The sequence below is a fragment of the Cucumis sativus genome, chromosome 7 (genome assembly GCF_000004075.3).
Source record: "Cucumis sativus cultivar 9930 chromosome 7, Cucumber_9930_V3, whole genome shotgun sequence".
Taxonomy (NCBI): Eukaryota; Viridiplantae; Streptophyta; class Magnoliopsida; order Cucurbitales; family Cucurbitaceae; genus Cucumis; species Cucumis sativus.
In genome coordinates, this window is record NC_026661.2 from 16,289,206 (window position 1) to 16,304,605 (window position 15,400).

Below are 15,400 nucleotides of genomic sequence, written 5' to 3' on the forward strand. Positions count from 1 at the left end.
AAGGCCTAAAGGTTTAATTTTAAATGTCATTTCATTATACTTCCATTCTCCCATTTCTTTATCTATTTATGATTATTTGACTCGGTAAAAAGTAAAAATGACATAACATATAATCACTGCTAGAAAATTCTAATGTCTACGATAGTTCTCTTCTTAAGTTAAATGCAATAATCAATGCCTCATTTTATTCGAGAGAAAGAATGAAGTAATGATTGTTGTCACTTGACAAAGTGATGACATGGATTTAACTAAACAAGTGACGAATAGTATGTAGCAATACATTCTTATCGATGATTTGTCCTTAACACACATCCGAAATACGAGTGTGTGTGATGAAGGCACCAAAAGGTTGTTTGCTTTAATATAGGATGAGTTGTATATAAATTAGCCAAATGGTTCGCAACATTTGTTCGTGGGTATGACATGTTAAGCTCTAATTGAGTGACCTAGTAGGTGAATAGAATAAGATGATGCGATAAAAGATGCATTTCCTATCTATACGTTGCTAATTTTCTCATGATATGCATGTAACACAAATTTTTTCTCTATCGCCCAAGTGTAAGCAAAAAGAGGTTTCTTGGTAAGTCTAAGTCTAGGTTTGAACTCAAGGAATTAATGTTCCTATTAAATCTATCGCACAACTATACTCATGCAGTATAATCTATATCGTGTGGATATGAGCAATATACTTTATCCTAAATATATACACTAAGGTGCAATTGGTGGTGCAAGGTGATCATGGCAATGGAGTGTGATGGAAAGTGAACTCATTTTCTGGGCATGGTATGAAGGAATATTTAATTAACTAATCACAATGTGTTGTGTATCCATATTTTGAGGCGATACAAAACATCTATTAATTTAAGGCGAGCGTCCTTTTTGCACCTTTGTCATACTTGCTTGCTTCTCGGGATCCAAATACTTAAAGTTAAGCTATGATTTGTTTCTAATCAATTTATATGCATCGCAAGTAATTTATCCTAATTTAAGGCGAGCAACATTTTGGTGTTTCGCGACACACGTTACCATCTTTGTAACTTATGTGAAGAATGAACTTGACGATGAGAGTGTATTGCTTTGCTACAATCTCTTCTCCGCTCGCTTAGTTAAATACGAGTTTATTTGTCAGGTGATTGTTGTCAACACGGTTGTCTTTTCTCTCGAATAAACAATGTTTTGATATTCACGTTTAGCTAAACAAAACTTACAAGACATTCTCTAATATCAATAACACATTGCATTGCTCCTAAACTAATTAAATGGACTGAAAGTTGATAGCAAAAGAGAGGTGGGAGAGTGGTTAGAAGAAATGCATTAATATAACCTTAGGCCTTTGGGTCATAGAGTACATTTTACAAATCAATAAAAAAAAAAAAAAACTACAAAATGGTATACAAAGAAACGAGTCAAGCCTCATAGTGTGATTTTTCATACTCCTAGGCTCTGATTTTTATCTATTTGTTGAGGGAGAAATGTTAAGGGAAGAACTCTCTCTCACTTTGTTCTAAGCTCTCACCTAAAACTCAAGACAAAAAGAATGGTAGATAGAATGAGCTTACTCTCCAGTCCAATTTCACACACTTGTTCTCAAGTATATGCTCTTATTTTTAGGGGGAGTGATGTTGACAGGACATTACATGCCCCATTAATGCTTTTGATTAAAGCTACATCAGAGCCACGCAGATGTCCTTTTGTCCTTCTTCTGACATCCGCGCCAACCAAATTTGTCTGCTAGTGCATCAAATCGCCTAGCTTTGTTTGATCGTTTCCTCGTTAATTGGATGTGTCTTCCCATGTGACGTTCTATCACCAAGCTCTACTTCTTTTTACCTAATATCCTGCGATAAGACATATAAAACGTGATAAAATAGGGATAAAGTTCTTTTGTAGCATACGATACACAAACTAATCAAATCCTCTACTTTTCCTACGTTTTCTTCCATTTCAATGCGATAAGGCTTCATTAGTTTACATAAAAGGCTACCTTAACTTGTGTTTCTAAAAGTTATCATACAAGTTAATATATAAATCATCTCTTAACTCCAAGTATTTGGATCCTGAAAAGCGAGCAAGTACGACAAAAGCACTAAGAGGTTGCTCGCCTTAAATCCGAAGTTAACAAATACTTTGTATTGCCTTATTGAATTGGTGATCCTTGCTTTGCACCTAATTATTTAGAGATTCATGCATCCATATCACTGACACACACTAGAGTTCACACTCCACAAATCACCAACGCCACTTCCATCTTGTTTCTCCAATGCACATAGTGTAGATATGTATAAGTTAGATAATATTGCCCATACAGTTATATTATACTTCTCTTTTCGCTTATATTTGGGCAAGAGAGAGGAAAACTTGTACGTACATGATACATCTTTAAACTTAGCAACATACAGGTAGGAATCAACAACTTTTATCGCTTGAACCTAACCTAATCGTATAGTTAGAGTCCAATTGTAATGCATACACGAAATGAATCAAGCAGATCGTAGGCTACCTAGACTAAATAAAATTTGAACACAGGCAAAATGGTTTCTTAACCTAAACTCAATGGTCACTCAATTCCTACTAAATGATCACCATTTACTAAATGATCGATTACAAATATTCGGGAGAGTGTTTAGTTTAGGTTAAAGGATTTTTTTTTTTTACCTAATCGTTTAGGTTTATTATTGATCATTTACATATCTGTGAACAATCGTCTAGATATATTTTATTGATCGTTTAGCAGATAGACTTCATTAAAGAATTGAAATATTTATTATTTTATGATTGATCAGTTCGTTAGTATGACTATATTTGAGGATAAATATTTTCCTACCACTGTTTTGTGCCAAGTCCACAAGATTAATACAGTGATAAAGGATAAATAACATGCGAAGATATGAAAATTTTCAATAAAACCATCTTTGGTTCATTGTTAAACTTTGATGTGGTATTCAATGGCTAGTTATTCCACCACTTCTATTAAGGGAGATAAGTGATGAGAGGTCGAACGCCATAAGCTTCAAAATTTTGCAGAAGAAAGTTACATTCACACAAGAGAAATTTAACTTGGTAACTGGTTTATGGCTGACTGATGTAATTGTTGAAGAGACACATGCGGTGAGAGGCTACGAGAGCTTATACTTGAACCAAGGCTCCCAAAGGAGAAAGTGAAAACATGTTCGAAGGTTGAGGAAGCCTTCAAACGATTCAATTTTACAAATGATGAAAATAGTGTGAAGCTTGTGTTGGCTTTCATTGAGGTTGTAAATGTTGAGAAGAACAAGATAACTCAATTTGATACGAAGAAGTTAGGAATTGTCGACGACCAAGAGGTGTTTAGGAATTATGATTGATCGTCTTTCTTCTTCAATCGCTTGCTATGTAGTTTAAAGACCATAAAACGAGGAAATGAGGAAGCATACAAATTGAAAATAGTAAATAATCCCAAAGCGATCTAGTACTACAACATTAATAGTTATGTAATTGCTTTTCAGATTTATTTTATTTATCGTCGGATTCAAGTTAAATGTGGATGACACTTTTATCTTTCAGCACACTTTAACATCATGCATTTTTGGACTTGTGAAACACTATCAAGTTTAAGCAGGTTGATAGCCACAAAAACAAGCAAAAGGACAAATGCTTGAATACTAAGGTGCACTTGTACCCAAGCTCCATCTTACAAGATATTGGATATAAACATATTCCAGGCAAAGAAAGTAAGTATATTGTTCAACAAATAAACTATCATATACAATATGAAACACTACCAAGTTCAAGCAAGATTATAGAATATCTTTCAACTAATGTAGATAGTAGTTGCCTTAATCAAGATAATATGAAACTATTCAAACATCAATACGAGGTCAAGTATTGAACCAATAAATTTTATTGATAATACTAATGCTTTTTTAATATTTTATTATATGTACTCCATTATTTATACAATTACATATGCAAATAGAGTTAGAATCACTTAAAGCCTAAAATGGCTAAGTTTGAATAATTTAAGTTCACATTCCACACTTTAATCAGAATAATATAGAACAATTCACATTGAACGTGTAACAAAATTGAGCAATCGTGTCATAAAGTGAACTTTAGATAATATAAATCAACTAAACAATTGTGTAAGAAAGCATCATGATCGTGTAGAAAAGTAGTATGATTGTTTACTTTAAACAATATGGAATTAACTAATTGTTGTAAAGGACCTGAATGATTTTGTATTATAACCTTATGATTGTTTAACATAACCAGGCGATCATTTACTATACCTAAATGTGAAAAATATATCTTACATCTTGTTTACCCTATACGGTTCTGATTTTTGTGTTATCAAAGTATACCTGCATTTTAGCTTGTCATGACCCTCCATACCACATTCATTCCTATCGTCATATCCAAGTCACATGCACATTATTATTGTACAATGGAGACATAAAGGGAGTATCATGTGATGGAATGGCTGGAATCATCCGATTGCATTGCTCATACGTATAATTCATGTCAACCCTTTCAGTTTCTTTTGACATGATTTATATGTGTAACAACATTCTAGATGCTTTGTTGCCTTCTAAAAATTGTGAGATCTTCATCATTAATTATATAAGTTAGATCAGGAGTCGACACATTCAGTTCATAACAACACATAACATGTATATCAAGCATATATGCATCAATGTTCAATCTTTGATGGAGAGTACTCACAATTTTGGAATATGTAATTATAATTCTTTATCTTCAAAACCTTTAGTCTGACCCCACATAAACATGAAGGACTGATCTCATTCCCCATCAAATTGTACAAATATGTAATGGATTACCATAGATATTATGTGGTTTTTCAACCCTACACTCAACGATCGAGGAGAGTTTTGGTTTACTAAAAATCATATTAAAGTGAATAAAACCTACGTGATCGTTTAGATTTAACTACACGATCGTGCAACAAATACTAAACGGTCGTTTATATTGTAACGTCTGAACAATCGTTTAGATCTTGATATATGATAGTCTAGTGAAATTTAAAACGATTGTGTAGATTTGAAGAAAAAAACTTCAAACACGAAAACTTACCTTCCGAACCTTTGGTTTCGAAGACTAATCTGAGCAAATATGAAAGCGATGAACAAAAAGAATTTTCACAGTCCAAAACTCTAAGAGAGAACGGTTGGAGAAGAACATGAAGAGAAGAGAATGAGAATAGAATTCTATGTCTGAGAGCAACTTTCGTTGTTCCACTATTGATACAATTTGAGATCATTCAGTGTTGTTTTGTTGGTAAAAGGTTAGTTGAGAATAAATCTTTTGGTATAAAGTTGGTGATAAATTTGTTGTTCAATTGGTGAAGGGTTGCTTGAAGAGAGAGAAAAGCAAAACAACTTATTAAGAGAATTACATAATATAGGAATGAGTTTATAAGAATGACATTTCACATATCAAAAAGGTAAACTCATGGTTAAGTTTACAAGAATGAGTATTGAAAATTTTGTATTTTTGTAGGTTAGTTTATGAAATTTTGCATAAATAGCATAATAAAATAGACCATTTATTTTAAAACAAAAAATAAAAATATATTTCTTTATTTTATCCCAATCCCAACCTATATCCATTCTTCTTCCACAGTCATTACCGAGCTCCCTCCAATGGAGTCCCACTCCCTCTACCTCTCTTCCTCCTCCCCATCTCTCCAAAGTCATCGTGCAATTCACAAACTTTCTTCTCAGAAACCAATCTCTCCACCCCCTTCTCTCATTCCCTTCGCCAATTCAAAACCTCTCACTGTTTTCAATGGCCCCCGTTTTTCCTCCATTAACAGAACCCCATTTCCAAGCCCCACAATTCCTTCAAACCCCCCTTTCCTCTTCGCAAAAACTTCCCCATTTCTCCAATTGATGAAGCCCCATTTTCCTTTTGCTCTAACTCAGCTCCTCCTTCTCACCCCTCTCCCTAGCTTCGCCTTGGAAACCGACCTAGCTTCTTCTGATAAGATAAGCCTGGAGTCCATTTTGGTTTCAATCGATGAATTTTTCAATAGATACCCTTTTTTTGTTGCTGGGTGTACTTTCATTTGGCTTGTTGTGATACCTTCGATTGATTACTATTTTATAAGAAAGTATAAGTTCATTTCTGCCATTAATGCGTTTCGTAAAATCCGAGATGAACCAAATGCACAACTGTTGGATGTTAGAGAGGAAAAGAGCTTGGCGGTTTTGGGGTCTCCTAATTTGAGGATTTTGAATAAGGATGTGGTGCGGGTTGTGTATTCAGAAGAGGATGAAGATGGGTTTGTGAAGAAGGTGAAGAAGAGCTTTGGTGATGATGCTGATACTATAGTCTTTGTCCTGGACAAGTAAGTTGTTTCCATATACTCTGAGTGAAATTGGGCTTGTGTGTGTTGTGGAATTTGGAGAGGCTTCTGTGATCTTCATGGTGATGTGTTTTTCTCTGTTCAGCTATGGAGAATTGTGACTGAATCATTTTAAGCCTCATTTGATAGTAATGTGTAATGTGGCCTGTTTTATAATCATTTGGTTTTTAGTTTTTGAGATTATGCTTGTTTTCTTCAACTTCTTTAATATGGCTTTCATCTTTTCTAAAACTAACACTTTGAATTCTTAGCCAAATTTCAAAAACAAAATTAAGTTTTCTTTATATATATATATATATATATATATATATATATATATATATATATATATATATATATATATATATATATATATATATGTTTTCAGAATTTACTGAGTTTTTTACTCTTAACATATCACCAATAAAGGAAGGTAGAAGTAGTGTTTATAAGCTTTATTATTTTCAAAAACCAAAAGGTTATCATTGAGAGCAAATAAAAATTTAAAAGAACTCATGGGTAGGAGTAGTATTAATAAGCTTAAATTTTTAAATAGGTGTTTCACTATGTCACGTTTTAATATCTTTCCAATTATAAGAGTTCAATTTCGTCACGTGCTGTGCTTTCAATGTCCAAGGTAGTTTTGATGGTAACTCCATGAAAGCGGCTGAGTTATTGGTCAAGAATGGCTTCAAGGAGGCCTATGCAATCAAGGATGGTGTTAGGGGCGAAAAAGGGTGGTTGGTATGCGTTCTTTCACTATCTACTTGATACGTATAATATTAATTAATTAATTTAAAAAAATCATATTTTGTTGAAGGCTTAATCATGATGCATTTCTATTTTCTTTTTAATTTGTTTTCTTGTTCGATAATCATGGTACTATGTCGTTTTGAAACTATCCGTTAGGTGTTATTTTCCTTGAGTAGAGGTTCTTTCTTTATCTCTTTTGTGGGGAGCCTTTCTTTTGGTGGCCTCTTTTATTTGTAGGATCTTTTATGCTCTTGTATTCTTTCATTTTCTTCCCAATGAAAGTTTGGCCATTCGTAAAACAATAATAATAAAAAGAAAAGGAGCAGGAAGAAGAAGGGAAAAAAAATAGCAGAACACCAAAACTCAAGGTCATCCTTGTCCTCATCCTCTTCTAAATCTATGTTTCATCTAAAGATTCTCCTTTGTCATTCTCTTCATGATCTTCAATGTCTATTTCCTCTTAACCAAAATCTTCATCATCATTGCTTCTCTTCTAGGTGGTAAAGTTGAGTTGGTTTTCGGACTCAAAATCTTAGAGGCTAGTGTATGTGATTTGTTCCTCTAGACATTGTAGATTTAGTTTGCTTTATGGCTTTTTTAATCTTTAGTAGCAATAGCACATGCTACATCTCCCATGTCAGATCACTATTATCAAAATCCAACTCATCATGTTTTGGTCATTTTCTCCTTCCTTCATCCCAACCAACACTTCTTTGCAGAAGTGATATTAACCAGAGAGGAAATAGTGTTACTGGAGTTCAAACACAGAACATCTCACTTTGATACCATATTAAATCACTAATCTATTCAAAAGTTTAAAAGTTGATGGTTTGCAATAAATTTCAGAGGAATTGTTTTTAATAACATAATTGTTGAAAGTATTTACAAATACGACAAAATTTTACTTTCTCTTTGTGATAGAATGCAATAGATTCAGATATGCATCTATCCATGTCTACCACTAAAGTGATAGATGTTTATTTGAGTATACCATAGATATAAAAGTAAAATTTTGCTATACTTGTAAATAAATTAGCTCATTTTGTTATATTGAAAACATACCTAAATTTAACCTATTAATTTTTAACTCTGTAAATCAAGCCTAGCAAGATTTGAATAAACCAAGTTAACCGATGGACTTCCTTTTCTTGACATCTTAATTTCTAACTGAATTTTCATTATTGTTTTGCCTTTGAGAGTTGATGGTGCTCTCCCACAAGTCATACAAGTACTTATCACTTATGATTGCTTCTTTTTAATTTCGGGCCATCTAGATTGGCTTGAAAAATATTTATTTTTCAAAGAACTCATTTTTGTTCAAACTACTTTGATAAAAATTGTTTAAAATACACTTCAAGAGTTATCTTGAGTGATTGTCAAAGGACCACAATTTTTGTCAAAATGACTTATTTTTTAATTAAACGATTGAAAATGTATTTCAAATGCCCCTTTCGTGATATTAGATCTCATTTTTCTCCTATATAAATTTTAGAGTATAATTGGGCATTCATATCTTCTCTTTTGCCTTTTTGTTGCTTCACTTACACTAGTGGACACCTAAAATACATTTTGATATACATTTTCACTTATTGTCTGAAAATTTAATTTTTTATACATATTCTTTAACACTTTTGCACATGAAAATTAGCAAAACAAACAATTATTTAGGCCATGTTAAATCACCATTACACTCAAAAGGCAGATAAGTTACTTGTAATTTTGATTTTTCTTTTTTCATATGATCGACAGTGGAAAGCCACACTAGCAAGCACTTTTATGATTTCGTCATTAGGATCTTTTGATTTACCTGTGCTGAACAAGGATGCCTTTGTACTTTTCAAATTTAGTTGATCGACATTAACTAATTGATTCTAGTTGGTATGAGTAGTTTCTTTTCATGTTCTTCATTTATGTCTAATTTCGTCTCTTCCTTCCTTTCCGAGTCTTGACTTGGCGGAATTTAGTAAGCAGATGTTAAGACTATTTTCCAAAATTTGATAAAGCTTTCAATTACTTATTTTTTCATCCTCTTTGCAGGCAATACAGGAAAGCTTATTGCCACCTTCTGTTCACATGAAAAGAAGGAAAAAGGGTAAAGCTTCGCCAAAGTTGGGGACCAATGGAGTTGTTCAACAAAATGGAGACAATGAGGCTGTTCCCTCTTTGAAATCCTCCAATCGAGAAATACAACCGTCACATGTCCATGTCAATGCATCGTCACCTGCCGAGTCACAGTTGAAAACCCAGTCAAGGCCGTCCTCTCCTTATCCAAATGTATGTTCATTCTGCCAACTAATACATCTTTTTAAGTGTAAATTGTTTTTTCAACAAGTAGAGAAATAATGGTCTAAGATCAGAATTAAAATACAAAAGCATTGTATGTTTGACTGTCTAGCTTAATATGCTTCTAAACATTTTAAAAACAACAAAAAACCCTTGGTTAAACCATTTAATTAGGCATCTTAGTTTTTAACGATTAAATATATTCCCTCCTTCGTACTATGGTTTTCGTCTTTGTTAAGTAATAGAGTGATTCTTAGCCAAATTTCAAGGTAAAAAACAATTGTTTTTTAGTTTCAAAACTAGACTTGGCTCTTGAAAACATCAGTAGAAGTTGGATGTTAAATCAAGTTATTTAGAGATAGAAGCGGCGTTTGTAGGCTTAATTTTTAAAAACAAAAAACCAAACGGCTTGTTATCCAGTGTTTCATCTAAAAATACTTGTTCCAACCAAACGGCTTGTTATCCAGTGTTTCATCTAAAAATACTTGTTCCAGAATTATCTAGAAGTCACACAGCTAATAGAGAATGCATGTTTCATTACTTGTAGGAAACAAAATTATTTCCGACTCAGTAAAAGTTGAAACTCTCTTTTATGTACAATTCTCACTGTCATGATTTAGTTTTTTTTATTTATTTATTGTGGATTTTATATGCATGTGGCTTACATACTGACTCAGTTTTCTTGAACACTGATAAATGGCAGTACCCAGATTTAAAACCACCATCATCTCCAATGCCCTCAAAGCCAGGGAAGTGAAAGACTCGCAAGTTTTTCACCTGACCATCTTTGTTCTGCATAGAGAAGTTGACTTCAATATGTCATCAGAGGCTGCGCTATTGTTTCCATGTGCTTGTTGTAAACTCCAAATTTTTGGTAACTAGCTGTATATAATATATTAATATAGTCTTCTTGCTTCTCCTATGGTTGGTGCAAGTAAAGATTTAACCAAATGAAGGCATTTCAATTTTCCACAGTGAATAGTTACAGGGAAATGGAAGGGATAGTTAGATGAAGCACAAGGCTTAATGACTTCAGAATATAGATTTAAATAATACAGATATTCTAACAAAGAATATAGATGTGTCAATTAATGGTTGGGAGCATTACAATTACTCATATCATTTGTGGCTATAGCATGAGTAGCTTCTGGTATGGCATAAGAGGCGTTATGCAGTTAAGAAAGAAAATGCTATGTTTTTCATCTCTATCAAATAGCACAAATATTCTAACAAAGAATATACACTCACAAATCCGATCCAGAATCACCTAACCCCGTTACCTAATCTATTTGCCTACGTGATGATGATCCATAGAAAGAACTATAAAGAACTGGATTGAATATTTCTAAAAAGAGGAAACCGGCGGGATTTAAAAGAGCATGCGTAGAAAGAGGGAACGAAGGTAATGCATTTCAATAAACAAACTATGGATTTGTTTGGTAATTATGTGGTCTTTTTCTTTTTAGTTTTTGAAAACTAATTATTCTTTCTCTAAGTTCCATTAGATGGTTTTCATCTTTATTTGAGTGAAAAATATGAATATTTAGTCAAATTTTAAAAACGAAAACTTGGTTTGATGTTTTAAAATATTAGTAGAAAGTATAACAAACCACCAAACTTAGAGATAAGGATTAATGAAACCCTCCAAACCAAGGCTTGGTTACAATGTTTAGCAATTTTGAAAATAATAATTAAGTATATAACAACATTTTTTAAAACTTGTAAATATAGCAAAATCTATCCGTGATAGACTTCTAGACCAATGTTTGCAACATGATTTATCAGTGATATATTCATATTATTGATAGACTTTGATAGATTTTGTTATATTTGCAATATTATTATATACTTAATTAATTTGAATATAATTGTTATGTTTGTGGTTTGAGAAACCCAACCCTATTTTCATCCATTAATCCCTTCAACCAAACATGTGTTTCAATGCTATATATGCATTTAAAAAATCAATCTATACAATCCCTCATTTTATATGTTCACGTGTGACCAATATTTTTATACAAAAATCAAATGAGATAGCATGGTTAATAAAGAAAGGAGAAGTTCATGTCACTTATATTTTCAAAATTATAAAACTAGTAAATTTAAAAGTTGATTACCGTCAAATTTGCAATATGCAAATAAGAGGTGTTATAAACTGTTTTTTTTTTAATTTTTTTGTCATCTAATACAATTTCTCATAAATAATAGTACAAGGTGTTACATAACTCACTGTCAACGTGCTAGTTGTGTCCTACAAAAAGAGAGAGCAATCTTACTATTTGAGGGGAATACTAGAAAATATCAATACCAATATGGTAACGATTAAGGCATTTATATAGGACATCCCTCAAAATTGTAGGTCCAAAAAAGTTACATATAAATTAATGAAACGTGGGATCCACTTTGAATTTTGTAATCATATAACATAATATGATAGAAGAATCGCCACCATCCAATTTGACTGAGCTTGAAATTTACATGAGCTCTACTACACTTTATCATAGTTGTTTACTATTACCCATTTCAAATTTGTTATCGTTACAAATAGACATTTGAAATTTTCAACTGTCTGCCCATTGAACTTATCTATCTATTCAATTGATTAAGCAAAGTCAGTAAAGAAAAAAAAAACTCCAACTAATATGTTTTCACAAGTTTTTTGACTAAATAAAAAATGGATCTGTCATGTTACTGTTAACGGTCATCCACAATAAAGATAGTAGTAACAGTAACAATAAATATGGCAAATTATGTTACAAATTCATAATTCTAACTAAACATGATAATTTTTTTTTTAAAAAAAAACAATATTCCAAATACGTCTATAATCGTGACTCGTTACAATTGACCTATCAACACGATTACATTGACAACCTAATTTTATTAAAATGATATTTTAATCAATAAAATAGTGGTCTCCAACATTTGAATGATGTCACATAATTAAGAAACGTGAATTGCATAAAATAAAACAAAAGGGAGTGAGAAAGAGAGAGGAAAACAAAAAATACCTAACGAATCCAATCATATTTGTTTTGTTTAGTTTAGTTTCCAAAAAGACTACCAAACCACAACTCTATTTGTCTTTTACTCATTTTATTTATTATTAATCTTTTTCCAGCTATGGATATTTCAAGTTTCTGTCTTTAAATTTTCAAGCACAATTTATACATACATACATATTATATATATATATATACATACATTTTAAAAAATCATTTTGGTGTTTAGTTTTCCCAATGTTAACTTATAAATTAAGAAATTAAAATCTATGATTCACCTTGAACTTGATGGAACAAGTTAAAGCTATGTTATTAGTTTGACTTTATTTAGCTTATCAAACTTTAATCAATGTGAAAACTAATTCATATTAGTTGGTTGCTGTTAATCTTTTTAAAAATAACTTTTATTATCATTTCCTATCTAAATTTGAAAGGAAAATTGTAAGAAGTGGAACATTTTGACCAAATATTTACATTTCATAAAAAAAAATCAAACGTTAGAAAACCTCAACAATAATAACTACTTGTAACGATCAATTTTGATATTTAAAGCAACAATTTTAAATAGAATGAAACTGAAAAACACGTGTTTGGTTGAATTTTTCGTAATATTTTTTATATTCGGTTCTCATGTTGCACTATATTATGTATATGAAATAAACACTACATATTGGAAGTGCATCTAACATATGCGAAGTAAAATCTCAATGTCCACTATATCATGTAAAATATATTTGATAACCATTAATGTATATATATTATGAAAATGAACTTTAGAAAAATATTTTTTTTGCAGTGAAACACTAAAAATCAACTTAAAAATATATATATATATATATATATGAAAATGAGCAAAAGACATCGCCCACCACCAATTACTGTCCATTTTATTGACCATTACGTACTATTGGCTATTGATCATTAATATGGCCACTTCGATATTTTCACCATCATCGTTGATCACCTTTAACGATGAGAGATAAGAGACCACTCCATCAAACGATGACGTATCTAAAATGTATCTCAAATCTATTTAATATAAAAAAAATTAATTCATAAATCTATTAGATTTTGAATTTTATTAGTTGTAAATTCGATTTATGTTTGTCGCATTTGTTAATTTAAAAAGGGAGTTAAATAGATAAAAGTTCTATTAAATAAACAATTGAAAATTTAGAGACTAACTATATAAATTAATCTCTAAATTTAAGCTTGTACGTATAATTTTTTTTACTTTTAAGTTCTAATTAAAAAAAGAAGAAGATATATGTTAAATTTACAACAACCTAATGTCCCTGGTAAAAAATTATATATTTTAGATAAATGCCTACCCTATAAAGCACTACACAAAATTATATATTTTAGATAAATGCGTACCGTATAAAGCACTACACACACATATATTTTACAAGGTGAGAAAAAAGTCGAAAATCTTCGACTTGAAGGTCAATATGCCAATTGAACTATGTTTATTTCGACTACAAATGCATCGTGTTAAGTTAATTGGATTTAACTATTTAATTTATTTATACACGTACTCCTAAAAAAATCAATGGTGATTTTAGAGGCACCGTATTCTTGAGAAAAATTAATTTATTAGTTGATTGATCTACGAGATTTCAAAGTGTAACTTTTTAATTAGTAAGGCCACATTTACCTTTCCATTATGAAATTTTGTATTGATGTGTCAATTGTAATATGTCTCAATCGCAAACACCAATGGATTGCTTTTGATCATTTTCATAATTATTTAATTACAATAGTAACAATATCTATAACGGTAACAAAAATTGAGAATTCGTTTAATCACATTTGAAACAAAGTGAGTGAGTTCCACCTTATTTTCAAACACAAATAAAACCAATAATTAATTACGTTATCAAATTGAAAACTTGGAAGTTGGTCCAACATTACGATTACAGAAGACAAGTAAACAACAACAACAAACAAAATCAAATGAGACAACTTTTAAGATTACTATTCATTTATTACATTTTAATGGGATTATAAGACCCTTGCAAAAAGAGTATTATAAAGTACATTTATCAGACCCAAGCCCACGTGTTTGTTTTGTTTGCAAAAAAAATAGCAAAAATGAAGCTCATGCCATGTATAAAATGAATACATGTCGCACATACACTCATCTTACACTCGATATACTTAACTGTTATATTTGATATACTTTATAATGATGCGTTTGACTAACTCACTTGACATATTTATCAATCATACATTCATTTATATTCTTGATAAGCTTCATATACTTTAATATACTTGATAATAATGTGTTTTAACTTATAAATGGATGATTGATTTGTCAATCATTCACTTTTACCTTTGTAAAAGTAACAATACTTACCTTTGTAGATCCTAACAAGTTTGGTTGTAACTTTTCTGGCTCTATCAATTGTTTGTTTAGGAAAAACATAGAACAAAAAACAAATAAAAGTTTAGATGTAAAGTTCTTCCCCATATTTGTAAAATATCAAAGATAATCAGTGACACAATTGCAAAATATCATATGCAAATTTTGCCACTTGTTGTAATTTTCCAAACTAGAAAACTAAAATGCATGTCCAATCTAATAGCCATTTCAATTTTATACTTTTGAAAACTCAAATCTATTTTTTGTCTCTTAATTTCTTACTCTCTATTCAAAATAAAAAAATAAAAAATATAGTTTGATTTTTTAAAACATTGCTAAAAACAAAAATGTTTATAGATTTAATTATAAAAACAAAAAAGTAAGCCAAATTAAAAATGTAGAAGTAAAACAAAAATAGATCCAAAACCAAAAAAGAAAATTGTTATAAATTACAAAAATGAATGAAATATTTTCGTGCATTATTTATTAGATGGTGGAGTAAAAATTGGGCGAAACATAAGATTCTTTTTAATTTTTTACCGGAAAAGGAAAACAGAGGAGTGAAGAAGAGAAAGTTGGAAATGGAGGGATTGGAAATATAAAAAAATGGGAGCGCCCCAAAAAAGGCAAGAGAAAGAGAGCGACTGATGCTGT

The 15,400-nt window shown here is 31.0% G+C and overlaps 1 protein-coding gene across 1 annotated transcript; it reads left to right on the top strand.

The window, feature by feature from the left end:
- The first annotated feature begins 5,589 nt into the window (after window positions 1–5,589).
- On the top strand, window positions 5,590–10,136 carry LOC101212588 (rhodanese-like domain-containing protein 4A, chloroplastic). Its single transcript, XM_031889237.1, has 4 exons — window positions 5,590–6,346; window positions 6,985–7,087; window positions 9,134–9,374; window positions 10,057–10,136. The coding sequence occupies exons 1-4, from the start codon at window positions 5,640–5,642 to the stop codon at window positions 10,134–10,136; spliced, it is 1,131 nt and encodes a 376-aa protein (XP_031745097.1). The 5' UTR covers window positions 5,590–5,639.
- Window positions 10,137–15,400: the final 5,264 nt, after the last annotated feature.